Below are 17,619 nucleotides of genomic sequence, written 5' to 3' on the forward strand. Positions count from 1 at the left end.
TTCAACAGGAGTGGTCACAGGGAACTGGCATTTTGGCTTGCCAGTTGTGGGCCAGTCAAGCCAAGCCATTGGCCAAAATGCACATGCACATCCAGAGTATGTACGAGTGGACATGTAATCAGGAGGGAAGATGGTCATTAAGGGTTTCAGACTGGATTCCAAGGGAAGGGAAGCGTAGCAGGGGATGGCAGAAAGTTAGGTGGGCGGATGAGATTAAGAAGTTTGCAGGGACAACATGGCCACAATTAGTACATGACCGGGGTAGTTGGAGAAGTATGGGAGAGGCCTTTGCCCTGCAGTGGGCGTAACCAGGCTGATGATGATGATGATGATGATGAAGATGATGATGATCCAGAGTATGCTACTTCAACCTGCTCTTGCTGAGTATTTGACACTTTTGCTGCCAGAATGCATGCTTTGAACTGCAAGGAAGCAATTCGTTTCACAGTAACCTATACTGTTTTTGTTGTAAGCAGTACAACACTCACTAAAATAAAGCATGACCAACAGAAATTTGCATCTGCTTTATTATATCCGATAACCTGTTATATCTCTGTTCATTATGTCAAGATTCAACTGTGCTCAGTAAGTTCAGCCAAGTAAGATTTGCGTGAATGAATCAGATGTTAGTAAGTATAGTTTATTCTCACCCATTGCTATAAGGAGTGCCGAGGTTACAGGGCTGTTTTCTCCAGTTGTGGTGCAAACCAGCGCATCCGTGGAGCCAGCAGGGATCACGCCAATTTTTATTGTTCCCGGCTGCAGCCGGGAATTCGGGTCATTTGCATCAACCCCAGCATCACGCTGCGCCCTCAGCAGCACGCCATTGACAATTTCATTCACCATGCCATCGCCGCCAACACATACGACGCTGCATGGAGATGAGTTGACAGAACATTATATCAATGAGAGGTGCACTACGCCTGAAGCACAATCAAAATAACAACAAAGCTACTTGAATGTACTGTACCAACACTCAATAAATAAACAAACAAACAAATGTTTATGTGCTTATTTATTTATTTACTTATTCATTTTATTTATTTTTGTGCACCGTGGGTTGGCAGCAACACAATGACATTAGTTAGTATAACTGTACATGATTGCATCAAAACAGAAGCATAACATACCAACATACTAACAGCAAATAACACACTAACAAAAAGTCGAAGTTTCATGTAATCACACTATGGTGTCGTGTTTAGAAAATTTAAGTTTAACTTGCTTGTAGCAAAAATAAACCAAGCGAAATAACACATTCATATTAATTCAAAGGCATGGCAACACATCACATAGACAATGCATTTCTAAATTGAAACACACACTTAGACCTTCTACGTTTCTAACAGCCTTCTCTGATATCTTTGCTCCCTATTATGGAGCTTAAGGCCATAAGCTAAAGATAGAGGTGTGCACGAGCCACAATTCTGAGTATAGGCATGGCCTTGGCCCGCTGCTTGGATCAAAAACCCGGTCAAGCTTGATGCTAAAGAACAGTGAGCTCGCCCAGCCCAGCCCAGCTCAGTATGAAAACCTTGAGACCCATAACTGATCCGACCCGGCCCGACACAACACTGTCAGGACTATCTTGCAGTGACAAAATATTTTTTTCAGACTAAACGGAACTTTAATTACCGTGTTGAATTAAAGCTAATTAACCGTACAAAGCCTGCTACATTTCGAAAACACACACAACCCCAACATAATGTATTATGCAAAAACAACAAGCTGTCCAGTGACTCAGGCTTTGAAAAAGTATTCCAAGTTCTTCAAACAAATTTGCATGACGCACTCTGCAGCCATTCTGCCATACCATCCATGTTCCGCGCTCGAGTCGGGCTCTGTATGTGGCCTGGCCAACAAAAAGGTCAGTAGCCTGAACCAGCCAAGGCCCGGGTCAAGATAATGTTGGGCTGCCTGAACTGGGCCTACAGGCCAGGTCAGGCACACGCTTTCAGCTCACATGAAACCCGGGCACACCTCTAAGCCTTCCCATCAGGTTCAGCTTTGATTATCAATAATGCAAAGCCACATGCACCTTTCTGTGGACAAACAGTTTATTTAGTGTAATTTTCTTTTTTTGTGACGAGACATGAAAACCATCGAAAGGAATATATACAGAGTATTATACAGTAAAGCCTCGTTAAACCATACCTGCTGAAACAGTAGTTTCATTTTAAATGTAGCAAAGTCAAATCTCCAACTCAGCGGCCACTGAACATAATGTGTTTTGTATCCGCATAAATCGTACCTGCTTATTGCGTACGTATCGGTTAACACGTAGTGTTTCCACTATTTGTCACGCAATCACGGCAGTATGACCCCACCGGGCGGCCCGGCAGAACAAGCTTCAGAGATCGGAACGGCCTCCAAGCGCCCTGTGCATTTGCGCATGAAGCTAGATCAACATCATTTTGGCACTGTACCGGAGAGCAGTCTGGCGTCGAACAAACTACGACATGCGTCATGCCGAAGCTCGGATAAAAAACACCAGGTGCTCAGCATAGAAGAAAAATTGGACATCGTTCGCGTTATCGAATGTGGCATGAAGAATTGGTGCTGGCACATGACAGGGATTTACGTTGACGACAACGTATGGCATTTGGAATGCGAAGAAGTTGCTCGGCAACACTGCTGCGACCACGAAGAGACGTCGGCTACAAGGTTTGACTTTTCGCCATCATTGCCTCTGTTGTTGCCGAAATGTCGCCTAATGACAGTGATGAGGACAACACAGAGAGCAACAGTGCGGGCGATTCAGGCCTGAAAGTGGCAGAAGCTGTGCATTACGTCAGCCTCATGAATGCAACCACCACGACGAGAACAGCACGCCACAATAAAAAAGGCGCCCAGCAACTTCTGCGACGTTACAGCACCCTCGCACGGAGAACATGCAATGCCAACAAGGAATCTGCCATGTGAGTGTTTGCCGAAAAGAAGGGGCTGGCTGAAAAGCTGGCTCACAGCTTCGGTAAGTTTGAGGCCGTTGTCATCACTGCTAGGCTGCCGCAGCATCAAACGGAAATAATGCTTTTGTCGCGTGAAATGAACAAATACTGCATGTTTTTCCCTTTCATCACGCTCTCTCCGAGTTCCGTTTATGACAGGTAAGTGGGCGATCTCATGCTATTTCGGTTAAGCAATACTACCATTTAGTACATACTTTTTCCGAGCTCCGGCCAGCTGCTATTTAACGAGGTTTCACTGTAATAATAATTCAACATGCATCATTAATGAGTCCACAACAAACGCAATTCTCATTAAGCTCACTGTTTGTGGATTAACATGACAGCACTCCCACTCACGAGGCTCTGAGTGAGTTCATTCAAGCTTGACCCATTATGACTAGATGAATGGAAACCCAGCACCAATGCAAGACATTTAGCTCCTAGGTGCACAGGCTAACAACCAGATGACCATAATTCTGCCCCATTTCTTCTTTCTTGCAAGGAATCGTGCACATAAAGTTGCTGTATGCTTTCTCCTTCAACTTTGCATTTGAGAAAAGGGGATACTTTTAATGAAGATATAGCACTTTGAAACCCAGGAAATGTATACGGTACTAATGTTGGTAGACAGTTATGAAAAAAGCACAACTTCTTACGCGTTTTAACTTATGTACTATAAATAAAGCAATACATACCCGTCAAAGAGAGAAAGGTCCAATTCAAGAAGGCATTCCTTAGCGTGACCCGCATACCGTGTCGCTGCACAAAGGTAAAACGAAGGATACAGTCTTGTTAACCTCACAGAACAAGGGAACCCAAACTGCTGATCTTTTGTGCTAAGAGGAAGTCGTGATCAACCATGTAGCGAGAAGAAAGAACTCGTTATTGCCCCACATGCATTGCTCTTGCTCGTTGTAAGTGACCACTTTTGACTAAACTTGCGCTGTTATCAGATCATTGTTCAGTACAAAACGCACATTCTATATCCAAAACCCAATCTGAGAGCGAGATAGGAATTCCTCATAAGCTTGCACATGCGACACAAACAGTGTTGAACAACCTCAAGTCTACAACACCATTGATTGCTCCGGAATGTGTGGTCTCGCAAGTATAACCGGTCGACAGACTCGACCACTGCGTTTTATAGATTCCATGACTGATGACTGTGCTCCTTGCTATTGTTGTCATTTGAGCATTGCTTTCCTTCGAGCATTTATTGAGCACTGCACCCTATAAAAAGATACTCTTTCGTTTCACTCTCTGGTAGCATTTATGCTTCTTCACCATCAACAAGTTGTGACAGTGCTTTGAGGTGCCTATCGCATAATTTATGAGCAACCTGTTGACAGGAACAATGATGCATGGGGAGTGCAAAACCATGAATTTGTGAACCAGAAATAAGGACAACTAAGCTACACTTAAATCTTTCAATAAGGTTACAGGTGAACTGTTAGTCTGCAAGCTATTACCATCATGGCTTCATTAGGAAAGTCAAATTTAGATGACACAGGTGGTGCCTACGAGTCATTACCATGCTGTAAAAAATGCTGAATGGTGTGATAAATAGTAAGCATCAATGGTACGATTCAGAAAAAGTGCAAGATGCTTTGCCTATGGGAGAAAATGAGACATAATGGTAATATTTTAAGGGAGCTCATGTCTCCTCTGATAAGTGCATTTACACATGTATATTTCACAGCACCGGTTATGCCATTTACAATGTATTGACACTGTCTTAGAAAGTTTGCAGCTTGTTAATTCACTGACATTCCCTATGTGAAGAAGAGCTTCAAGATTATTATCTGCCACACAAAAAAAAAGAAATCCACCTTCTCACGGTCATGCTTGGCATACTAGTGCTTGCACATTAAGACTCTAGACACCCAAGAGCATGTGCAAGTCATTACACCTGACATTTTTCATTGTTGAACTTTGCATTTCAATGCTCACACTGCCAGACGCTAACAGCTCAAACCTTCTGCGAATCACTCCCAATGTGCTTAATCTAAATATTTCGCCATTTGTAGGTCAAGCTGTACAATGTGCTCGTATTACTGTATTCCATCACCTCAACGAAACTGCAGTGTTGTGGTGCTTAGAACACCTGTCTCACAATTCGAAAGCCGCGAGTTTGAACCTCACCTGGTGACAAGAAAACTTATTTTCTCTGCTTAGTGGCATTTTGTGATGGTTAACCACCCAAACCACCTGTCGAATGAAGTAAGTGCGCAAAGGCCTGCTCGTGATGCCTAGAATGGCCATTGCCATCTTTTAAATCCAGTTGCTGTGTATTTCTATACCCCAACTGTTTATGCATACGAAGGAAACAATACCCACTGATTAATTCCACAGAGATGCCAGCCATTTGGAATATGGGTGCCACCTTGCGCTGGTAGATGACAGGCGCTCGTTTCCGACCGCCGAAAGGATTGACGAACACAAGCAGCTTCCGTGGCCTGTCCACCCCTGCATAAATAAAAAAACGGAGGTTTACCAAGCACGCTTTTTAGACCAGCAGATACAGGTGTACCATGCACATCGCTGCATTCATATACAGGCTAACTTGGTCAGCTGAGTCTTTTTGTTCTTTCAGAATGTGATGTAATGTTTCTTTACTGACAATCAATTTACTAGACATGAGAAGACGCTGCCAAAAATCCATGACTTCACAGTGGGCTGTTTCAGACAGTCCAAGGTGGCCCGCACAACTAGTGTTTCATTTCTGTGTTTTTTCTTGATTACTCAACCTACCACGGTAGCTTAGTCGCTATGGTGTTTCACTGCTGAGCCCAATGTCATGCGTTGGATTACCCGCCGCCGCCGTGGCTGAATTTCGACGGGGGTGAAATGCAAGAATGCTCCTGTACGATGCATGAGGCCCAGGTAAAAAAAAAAAAAAACAGGTGGTCAGAATTAACCTGAAGTCCCCCACTATGGGGCATTCGTCATAATCAGACCGATTTTTGCCATGTAAAAGCCCAGAATTTATTTCATTTCATTTAATTGCACGGCCTCCTCTCGCGAAATGAGTGGCCGTTCTGCTGATGCAGAAGCTTTGTATACTGATGTACTCTTCACTTTCCTTTTTAAGTGGAGTGCTGACACATATTTTCAGTAATTCGGAAACCGTACCACATCCTTCTCATGCATAAAAGGATGACGTTTAGCAAGAGTGAAAGTTGGGAACGCTTATAAGGAATGGGAATGATACTAAAGTTGGACTCAACACAAGACCAAGCATCATTGACATCATGACGATGTCATGAGACAGAGCAAAATTTGCTGATACTGTGTAGCAATAGGATTACGTATTATGATGTTGCTGAAAAAAAAAAGCCATTATGCAGACGCAATGCACATGTTGGAACCTATGTGAAATAAAGCTTCCATGAGGCACTCAATTAAATACTATATATAGCTGTTCATCTTCAGCAAAGCATATTGCTGCATAACAATTATGTGCCTGCCCAGAAAGGCAGCAACATGACCTCTGTAACTACAGATTGATTTCCGGGATGAGTCCACTTTGCTGCGACGCCTCTCCAGGGTGAGCTTACTTTACTAGTATTGCACTATCTCCAAAATCAGCCCATTTTACTCGGCAAGACACCAACCGAGCAGATGCGCCATACCTCTGGAACGAAGGCATAGACATCTTCGCTTTAATAAAGCAATTATGCGCATGAAGCCGTACATTGTAGCAGTGAAGATAATTAGGTATTGTTTGTTGTTTCATTACTTAATTTGGTAGAGAACTGAGTTGGCCATTGCCAGATTTATGGGTGATAGTACAGATTGGGCTGCATATTCTTTTTCATTATTCTGTCCATATTGCCATTGTACTAGTTAATATTAGCAATCCTTTATGCATATTTTTCTATGTAATTTGCAGAAATATTGCAGTTACTTGCTGTTTGCCTTGATATTTTTGAAGGGTTAGTCATGCTGTTTCTAGGTATTCTTCTCAACCTCCTTCATATGTACAGGTGTAAACTCAATAAATAAGTTAAACAAATAGACAAAAAGGCAATTCATCAAATGAGTACTATTCTGTGCGTGGGTTATTCTGCAAGACAGCAGCAACAGTCAGCAAAGCTTGTGAGGGTTTGCCAAAAAACAATACTCCGTCAAAATAATAAATGAAAGTAGTGTGCGCATTTCTTCTAACAGCGCATGCATGTGGCAGCCGCAGTGACCATGGTGCAATTCAATGTATCATGACATCCCGACTCATCCGCCAGCCTCAAAAAGCAAACTGGTTCACAGCAACACGCGTTACAGTGTTATAGTAAATTGTGTGTGGCACTTTGACATTTATACAAAGGCTGAACCATCATTTACCTTGCCCCCTTCTCGCCCCCTCCCCATAATAACATAGAAGTTGAAAATATCTTGTCTGTGCTCCTCGAAGACTGAATGACTCCCACAGTGTGTTTGTAAACACGTACACTTCAACCTCGTTATAACGAAACGGGATATAACTAAGAAAACATTTAAAATATGGTTGATCCCTCTTTCACAAGAATCGGTAGAACACGAAAGTGAAACGCATCTTCCCAGAAGCAGTTGCATGTTTGCTTCGTGAACTCACGGTCTGCTGCAGCGAATGGCGTGCGGTTTGCGGGTCGGCGACCGTGTTGCAGGTTTTCTTGGCATGCGGCGTTCTGTTGCTGAGCGGCGTCCTGCTGCCAAGTAGCATCCTGCTGCCGAGCCACTGTGGTGAAGTTACGCCATTCTGGTACGACTCCGTAGTGTCTTGGGCAAACAATTGAGTGGTGACGCACTCAGCTTCAGGAACGCGAGTGGCAGAGTTCGCAGCATGCGCTGTTAACGCGTTCTGCTTCATGCTGATGTGTCTCTTGCCAGACCAAAGCGAGATTAGTGCGTCGTCGCCGTTGCCTTTCTGCACCTCTTATCACAGCAGTTTCCTTAGTTGGTGCTATCACAAGTGAAGCAGTAGGCAGCGCGTAAGCCCTGCTGATGCATGTTGAAGCTACACTTCGTAGGTGACGAGGCGTCACAGCCTAATAAGACACGAAAGACAAAGCACCTGCAGAAACTGCATATTTTACTGTTCACCGACGTCACATCTGTTGCAGGAAGTTGATGGTGGACCTTGGCATAAAACACTTTCGAGTTAATAATGGATATAAGGAAGTAAATGAAATTCCCCTTCAAATCTCCATAGAGATCCAAAACAAGCGTGAACAAGACCAAACCAGACAAACCAAAACAAGCACGAGCAAGAGCTGACATGAGCAGATGATAGTACTACATGGGCAGTCCAGCTGATGCCACATACGAGTACGAATCTAGCATTCGAGCGGGTCCACATGAAACCAGTTTCCCCCATGCACATCACTGAAGGGGTCTCTCTCATTGGTCTCCACTGTTTGCAGCTCGCTTGCCGCCGCCAAAAGCCGTGAAAAATTCGTCTGCAGCACAAAAAAGCTGCCACGAGGCAGCTTTTGCGGTGCATGTTTTCCCGCTAGTGTGTATTTGCGCCACACAGGCAGCTGCAGCTCGACCTGGCCTCCGAGGTCTCCATGGCGCAATTTCAGGGGTCAATGCCCTATGTTACTAGGTCACGCCCAAGGCGTGCATTCACTTCTCCCTGCGGAATGCAGCTGAGCCTCCTAGATCACATTGCCACCGATGGGATCTCGGAGGTTACGAGCCAGCCGAGCCAAGTTCACTTGCCTCCTCGATCACACACAAAAGCGCTGTGTTGTATGTCACGTGCTGTTCAACCATGACCTAGTGGAAAGCGGACGAGAAAGACCATCACAATGGAACAAAAGACAGTTGTCTAAAGGCTGTCGCGTCAGGTGCCAAGAAGCCGTGCGTTGCACATGCCGCATATTTTGTTGTTGTCTTATTCAAATTTAATCGTATGCATGGCTGTGTAGCAGTTCCGTAAGCCGCAATGCCGTCATTTTATTTGCATGTTTACAATTCCGCACTCCATTTGATATTTATTGCAGTAAATGGCAATAACGGATATAACGAAGTAACGGATGTAACGAAATAATTTCGGCTCCCCTTCAACTTCGTTATAACAAGGTTCGATTGCATCAAAGATACACTAAAAAACAAATTTTGAGCTGTATATTAGTAAATTACCATTCTAAAATGTCATAAAAGCCATTATTACTATAAGCATAGGCACAGTAAGTCAGAAAAGACGCAAGAACAAAATACTGGTGACGGTGCCACCTTGGAGTTCCCGTAGCAGCTCGCCATTGACGTCAATACTCAGAATGACCTTCATTGTCTTAAAGGAGCCACGTACTGAACCTGTAGATAGTTCCGAAAAATTGTGGTGAGCCACAATGGTCCAAATACGAAAAAAAAAATACTTCGAAGTCCGTGACATACACGTTGATGTACTGGCACTGGAGTCTCGGTTTGAAATTCAACAAACTGAATTATTGACCTTCATTTTTCCCTTTATTAATCCTACTATTATCGCGAAATTACTGAAAATAGAATTTTGAAACATACTGTGTGAACTGATCCCGTGGGGTTGGCAGGGGGGGGAGAGGGGGGAGTGGGGCACGTGCCCAGGGTTCCGGGTTATGCCACCGGAACTGAATCAGGGGTTTCTCTCGAGTGTTCCTCGATCGCCACGGCCTTCCTTGGTAAACTGTTCACAGTAACGGTAGCAGCCAGCCGCAAGACGCGGTGTTGGAGCTATAGGAGCTAGGCTCAGCACTTATATGGCGCTGCGCTGCTTAACACGAGGTCGCGGGTTCGATCCCTGCCACATTATCTTAACCAAGAGTCTCACACAACAGACGGCGTGCCTCATTATCAAACCGCGATTTCGTAAAACACACACACACACACACACAAAGCGCCATATCCAAATTCATAATTAAGACGCGGTTTCGCGTCCGTGCATACCCCTGAGCCTGTCCTGGACCGCGTCGGCCCACTGGTGCACCAGCGCGTGGTCGCTGCTCCTGCCGGAGACGCCCCGCAGCACCAGGGTCTGCAGGCACCACGAGTGCCGGTGCACGGGCTTGGCCACGTGGAGCCGCAGCGCGGGGTCGCCCAGGGTCACGCGGCCCCCACCGCCGCCGCCGCCCTCGTAGCAGCCGGTCGCCGTTGTCGTCGCCACCGTTGTTGACGAGGTCCCGCCGTCGGCCGTCGACGTCACGAGGCAGGCCGCGCTGGCGCTCACGCTGACCGGAGGTCGCTCGCCGCCGGCGCGGGTCTGGCCGCAGCCGCCGCTACAGCAGGGCCAGGCCTCGGCGGTCACGACCCTCGAGAGGTGAATGAACTCGTCGTCTTCGGTCTCTGCGGCACACGGAAAAAGGACAGACGGTTATAGGTGTTGTCAGCTTTCGACAGGGCAGAGCGGGGTGACATTACGTACTACCGCAGATGCATGCACGACTCGGCATCTGCACTGACAGTTAAACAGTGCGCGAAGCTTTCACTACGCGACTCCCATTACTTTCGGTAGGATACGCATATCCTGACGGTTGTGGAAAACCGAATTCACCTTCTTGGTCGTAAATATTACCAAAGAGAAGAGAGGTATGAGTAAACAAGTTCGTCGCCTCCCGAAGTATTCTGACCAATAGCAGCCTATCTCATTCACCAACACCTCGCGTCGTGCGACTGTGGTTATGTATGATGTATTGCGGTGGCAGCCGCAAGACAAGTTTGATTCACACGACAGGGATTGGATCGCTGATTGTGTCCGCGAAGAAACGCGACGTTTTTATGGTGCAAGGGCCATGATGGCCAAAGAGCGCCAAGAAATCATATGGTGTTGTGGACGGTGCGATCAATGAGAAATGGTAGATGTACCGTAACTGTAGAATAGACTAAAAATATTCTCTGCGAATAGCGTAATATATACTGTACATGTATCGAAGCTGTTAGGAGTGTGTACAAATTTTATATTACAAAGTGAGTGTAAGATAAAAACGCAAAAATATTCAAGTAGCGCCAGTGCCTCACCCGGTCGGGCCCTTAATTGTCCGCAGGGCAAGGAGCCACGTGCTCTATACTATCGCAGCTGCAGCCTCCGATATGAGAGGTTGTGATGCGGAATCGCATGGATGTATGACATGCAGTAAACGAAGGTCATTTAAATAAGCTAAGACTGACTTCCTGTCAAAAAGCGGGTCGTTGCCAAGGGAGTCGCAGAATGGAGTGGAACTTGCTGAAGGTATGGTAACGGGAAGTGTTTTTTTTTTCTCTCTCTCTGCGAGTTCATAATTCAGGACATCCTGGCACTACGCGGAGGACAGTCAACGTCTCGCCACATTTGTCACATCCACGCCTCATCTCGAGTGAACAGGCACGAGTGTGTGCCATACGTGTGGTCGATCTTAAGTCGAATGCATGATGATCGCCTCAGTTCGTCGTATTTTTTGTCATGGGTGAACAATTTCGTAACAGTGGCTTAACGACGTATGCAGCGCCTATTACATGTCTCAATACGTGCCTCATCGGTGACCGCGAATCACGCCGCGCAAGACAGCGACGTATGTACACTACAGCTTTGACGTAGTAGTTCTGCGGAAACCCGCAAGGTGGAGAGAAGTAATGAAAAGCAAGAGCTTGGTGGCGCAAGCCACCACCCCGTTCCAAAGGGGACGCTCATAACATCCATCCATCCATCCAGGGAAAATCAGACATCTACCCAAAGGAAACCCATACGGGTTCCTCGAAAGAAAAGCCTCATAGTTGAAGAAAAATTCGTCCTGGTCCGGGTTTCCTTTGTAGCAATTGCTACGACCGGGTGGATGTCTGATTTTCCCTTTATGCCCTACAGCTGCTTGCGGGGCGATTCGGTGCCGCTTAAATACGTGACGCGCTGTTCCGCGCGGACTCATATTACGTACAGTCGTGACTCGGCGTGACTCGGCGAAATTTTCTTTCCGCTATCGTTTTAGGGGACGGAACGGGAGCAGAGGACAGACAGGCTCGGCGGGAAAATTTGCACGGTTATGGGATGTCAAAGTTGGGCTAAGGGGTGCGTGTCATTGGACAGGGCAAATACGAATCCCAGCGCAGGATCCAGCATTTGTCAGGAGCGCGCCAGGTGAAAAGAGCGATTCTAAATGCGCCTTCTATAGCGCTGCGCCTTGGCTAGCAGATACGCAGACGCAAAAAGGACCACTGCGCAAACGTCTTTCGCGCCGGCACAAACGTCGAACGGCACCGGCGGAAAAACACGTTTCAAGGTCCCGCTCACCCATCGAAGCCCCCTTCCCCCCCCCCCCCCACTCCTCCTCTTTCTTCTCAATCTTGAGTGGGACAGGACTCGTATTTCGTCGCGCGCACTGCAAGCGGTCCCGCATGACAGCACATCGGAGCCCGGTCGCCGAGAAAGCACACACACACTCGCCCCCCCCCCCCCCCCCCCGACTTCACCGAGCTGGCATGCAGGCGCGCCGCGACCGAGAAGGAGCGGAGGCTGCGTTGCAAGGACAGGGTTCTCGCACGCAGAGAGCGCATATATGCGCTCGCCGGTTAGGCGGCGAAAGACGCTGCCCTTCGATCGATGAAGAACCGTAAACCGTATTCACTCGCGCTATGCCCGCAGCCTGGCACACTAAGCGCCAAGTTTCTGGGGAGGGTCGCCGTATAGGGTAGGGGGGCTCCGAAGTAAGCTTATTGTCACCTGATTGATAGTGTGAATATTATCTATTGTTGAGTAGCCTTTACGGAATCCTGCCTGGTCCTTTGCTTGACAGAAGTCTAAGGTGTTCCTGATTCTATTTGCGATTACCTTAGTAAATAGTTTGTAGGCAACGGACAGTAAGCTGATCGGTCTATAATTTTTTCAAGTCTTTGGCGTCCCCTTTCTTATGGATTAGGATTATGTTAGCGTTCTTCCAAGATTCCGGTACGCTCGAAGTCATGAGGCATTGCGTATACAGGGTGGCCAGTTTTTGGAGAACAATCTGTCCACCATCCTTCAACAAATCTGCTGTTACCTGATCCTCCCCAGCTGCCTTCCCCCTTTGCATATCTCCCAAGGCTTTCTTTACTTCTTGTTGCCAGCGATAAGCGCTTAGTGCACGGTGTAAGAAATCTACGGCTTAGTGTCATTAAATCCCGATGAGTACGAGACCCGCGCCCTCGCTTCTCACTGTGGAGTTAAAAGTGCTTTATGTAGGTATAACGAAGTTTCACCGCGGACACCGCGTTAATGTCGACGCCTTGCAGCAGAGCGGGATAACTTCGGCAACAGATGACTGCAAAAGTGACAAACGATGATGAACAAAAGCGTCATGCGTACGTGGGACATGCCTCATCAGCGACTGCACATTCTGTGTAGCAGCGGCGGTGTCAGCTGGTAATCAAAAAGCCTGATTTCAATGAGACTCACGCAGCCTGCTAAGATACTCGGAGAATATAAAGACTAAATAACGTGGCGGTCTTATACGCGAGCAAATACGGCACACGGCGTGTTGCTATCAAGTACAGTCATCTGGATGCCCTTACGCGGGGAAGCGAGCACGTATACGTGTATTCAGTTTAGCAATGGAGGGCGCCGTCTCTTTTTCATCAGACGAGGTGGTACGGAGGTATATGTGTGTGTGTGTGGTAATCAACTATAGTCACACATGCGTTCACAAGATAAGCCCGAGATAGTGCGCCGTTGTCCGGTAATACTTCCGGTAATAGACCTCAATGCGACCATGCTGCGCAAAACTTGGATGGGATTCCTAAACGATGAGCCTCGCCCAACATGAGGCCAGATTTTTGTTGGTTTTTACGCCATAGATTAAACAGAAGCGCGCCGCAACGCACAAACGTCAAACCCGGTGTCCCGTATTTCACCCGTCGAGCGTGAGGAGCGCAAAGCGTCGGTTCCTTTTCTTTCTGTCTTTCGTTTTTCTTTTGTTTCCTTCTTTTTTCCCTTGTTTCTTTCCTTTTTTTCTTACCACATTGACGAAGCGGTATAAAAAAAAATAAAGAGGACAATGAAATTAACTCTCTGTGACACGTTAAAGGAAGAATCTGTTCACGTGTCTCGCATTCTGCGAAAAACGCCTGTTTCTGTTTTTTTCTGTGTATGCTTACGTGTGTTCTTGAAAGACCGGCTGAGAATGTGTGTGTGTGTGTATTTGCGAAAGAAACGTCCCACCCAAACAGTGTAAAAGCATTCACATATATTACTGCGACATCTGTGACACTGTCTACGGTCTTACGTCATTAACTTCAGTCTATAGAGCTTCCATAAGCAACCGATTCATTAATTCGTTCATTCATATTAGTCAGGGTATCAGCTGGCATGAAAGTCTATACAACTAGACCTAAGGAAACGGACCTCCTCATGACTTCAGCCTATCTACACGAAGACAAAGCGGTCTACCTAACGTCTCTAGACTATACATAGATTGGGCTAAATTTGTCGTTGTATAGGTTCGCGCGTGTTTTTTCACGTGCGAACATGCTTCGGTCAGCGTTCGACGTGTTTCCATGTGCCATGCCGTTTTTGCAGAACTTTTTGTTGGGCTAATTGGTGCATATTACTGAAGTACTAAAGCGCAAAGCAGACGATACAACAAGAGACACCAAGAAGCCTATCTACACGAAGACAAAGCGGTCTACCTAACGTAGACAATACATAGATTGGGCTAAATTTGTCGTTATATAGGTTCGCGCGTATTTTTTCACGTGCGAACATGCTTCGGTCAGCGTTCGGCGTGTTTCCATGTGTCATGCCGTTTCAAGCAGAACGTTTTGTTGGGCTAATTGGTGCATGTTACTGAAGTACTAAAGCGCAAAGCAGACGATACAACAAGAGACACGGACGAGCGCGCTTTTCGCTCCGTCCGTGTCTCTTCTTGTGTCGTCTGTTTGGCGCTTTAGTGTTTCACTGCTATGCTGTTTCATACAAACCGCCGTGCTTTTCCTTTTTTAAAAAATCGGCCGAGTATCGCACGCAGTGGGGAACCTCGGCATCTGTGGCCACCAAGACGAACCTGGCTCAAACTTGGCCGCGCGTCGAAAAGAAAGTAATGCAGGGCAGTTGCCAAGAGGCGCGCTTATTAGCTTTCAAGATGGCGAGCTTCGCGGTCGCCGAAAAAAATGCGTGGCCACCGTTGGGTCAAGGCGTGGGATAAACTGTCGGTGCATTGGCAAGAGACCTCTCAATGAACGTTTGAGACAACAACAACGACATACGGCGCCGGGTCCCTCTTTCCTCGAACAGCACAGTGATGTATACGGGAAAGGGACGTGCTTACGTTTATAGTGGCGGGCGAGCGCATTCAGTGTGCTGGCGCCCCCTGTAGGAAGGGACGCGGCTACCAAAAAAAAAAAGAACAATTAGCTATGTAACCACTGTGTACGGTGGTTCAACTGCAAAGGCAAGTGCTTTCCGGGTCAAGGACAACACTCGAAGGTTTCGGCGTTCCAACTCCGAGCCAACGATCGCTCACGAGCGTGAAAGCAGTGCTTATAAGGAAGGAAGGAAGGAGAAAGTGGAGAAGGAAAGGTAGGGAGGTTAACCAGTTTAGCTTAACCGGTTTGCTACCCTACACATGGGAGAGGGATGGGGGAGGTTAAATATGGGGGAGAGGGAAAGAGAGCACACAGCACACACACCGTCCGTTGGAGTCCATTAATCTGGCATGGTACGTGACATCACTCTCACAGCTGCTTGTCCAATCCCGTCTCTTTCAAAAACCGAAGTAGTCCCTTTGTCGCCTTCACCTGCGATGTCTTCTGTCAGCGGCATGTGAAAATCGTGTCGAGGGACAATGGTCTACTGTCAAGGTGCGCTAGAACAGATGCCAGGGACTGTCGCTGAACATTATATACAGGACAGTCGCACAGAATATGCTTATAAAAGCATATAAAAGCAGTGCTTATAAAAGTCGGGGGCTGTCAGGGGGATGACCGGGCCCCCCCTTTTATATCTTAAGGAGGGACTCGGGACCCTTTTGGAAGGTCAACTGTATAGCCCTGCAGCACCCCATTCGACAAAAGCATGAAGTTTAATATTAGAGAGCTTTAGATTAGGGGGACGCAAGCGGTTGGGGCCCGCTATAGCGCGCTTGGGTCCCCCCCCCCCCCTAATCTCTATGACCAGTAGTGCCTCTTGCGGGGCAATTCAAATTCTCCAGTTTGTCGAATAATGACTTCGTCACGATTAATCAAACACAAATACCCAAGAAAGTAGATGGGAAAACGGCGTCGCGGTAGCTCATTCGGTAATCGCACGCGTAATGCGAAGACGTAGGATATATATATATGCGTATGCGAAGACGTAGGATAATAATATTTGGGGTTTTACGTGCCAAAACCACTTTCTGATTATGAGGCACGCCGTAGTGGAGGACTCCGGAAATTTTGACCACCTGGGGTTCTTTAACGTGCACCTAAATCTAAGCACACGGGTGTTTTCGCATTTCGCCCCCATCGAAATGCGGCCGCCGTGGCCGGGATATGTAGGATATATATATATATATATATATATATATATATATATATATATATATATATATATATATATATATATATATAAAGAAATCCGCCCCCCCCCCCACACACACACTTTGTTTTCTTTTGGCTTTCTGATCGGTCATGAAACCAGATAGAAGCCACAGAAGAGAGAGACCACCAGGGATGTCCTTGAATTACGTACACGTAAAAAAGAAAAAAAAAAAGCAAATAAAGAAGGAAGGGAAAGCCCATTGCTGTCTAAACCAAGAACCACGGCACCAAAATTGCGCAACACAGACTGTGTAGCGCAGGGTTATGCGTCTGTAAGCAACGCCGACCAGAACACTGCCACTAAACATGCCATTCTTGCTAAATCAGTAATTGTCAGCGATGCTGTAACCCCATTCTCGGGGCACGAAACACAGACATCGCTTCCGCCGAGGTGAAAACGCGGAAATGATAAGGGTGCAATAACCTTGCACAATAACAGCAGTTATCTCGGGAGTTATCCCGGAAACCTTCTACACTCTTGCCTTCATCTAAATAGCTAGCTAACTCTATAGTTCCACGTCTATTATTATTATTATTATTATTATTATTATTATTATTATTATTATTATTATTATTATTATTATTATTATTATTATTATTATTATTATTTGGCGCGCCTTTGCATTCCTATATCTCTCGCCGCCGTGTGACCGATATCACGACGTCTGTTCTTTTCAGCCTCGACTTAAAGCGGATGTGTGCATTCTTTTAGCGAACGGAGAGATAATTCACACAACTGATAAAAGCAGACAAGAAGCTTATTGGTTTTTCAGTGTACACTTTTTATCGTCAGGCGGACAACAACATTTCTGCAGGGTTGTTGCATGCAGGGTCCCACGCTGTATCATCTTGTAATCAACATTTATTTTAAGCCGAAGCGACGTGATTATCTCAAACTTTTCGCCGATTAGAACGAGCGAGTGAACGAGTCATGGGAGCAGCACTGACGCAGCATGGCACGGCAGTTGAATGGATGCTGACAAGCCTAACTGGCAGGAAGTATGTGCCGAACTTGCATATAAATGCCATATCGATTCGTATGCCCTCATCGAATAGTAGCAGCAGCTGCAAGAGACAATATCCTGCAATCGTCGCAAATACGTTTACCGAAGTTCCAATTGAAAAGCGTTGTGCTCGGTACAAACGAAACGATTTCATAAGCGGATCTGGTGCGTCATATATCAGTGAAGGGTGG

At 46.4% G+C, this 17,619-nt stretch overlaps 1 protein-coding gene across 1 annotated transcript in view; it reads right to left on the bottom strand.

Annotated features, from left to right (window-relative positions):
- Cerk (Ceramide kinase) overlaps positions 1 to 17,619 on the bottom strand; it is a 105,391-nt gene that overhangs the window by 24,052 nt on the left and 63,720 nt on the right. Inside the window, exons 2-5 of the mRNA XM_065425605.2 lie at positions 9,855 to 10,250; positions 5,286 to 5,414; positions 3,644 to 3,707; positions 651 to 871 (exon numbers count right to left, since the gene is read on the bottom strand). Of these exons, the coding sequence (XP_065281677.1) occupies positions 651 to 871; positions 3,644 to 3,707; positions 5,286 to 5,414; positions 9,855 to 10,250 (810 nt within the window). The remainder of the gene's footprint in view (positions 1 to 650; positions 872 to 3,643; positions 3,708 to 5,285; positions 5,415 to 9,854; positions 10,251 to 17,619) is intronic.

Source organism: Dermacentor albipictus, chromosome 5 (genome assembly GCF_038994185.2).
Source record: "Dermacentor albipictus isolate Rhodes 1998 colony chromosome 5, USDA_Dalb.pri_finalv2, whole genome shotgun sequence".
NCBI classification, from domain to species: domain Eukaryota; kingdom Metazoa; phylum Arthropoda; class Arachnida; order Ixodida; family Ixodidae; genus Dermacentor; species Dermacentor albipictus.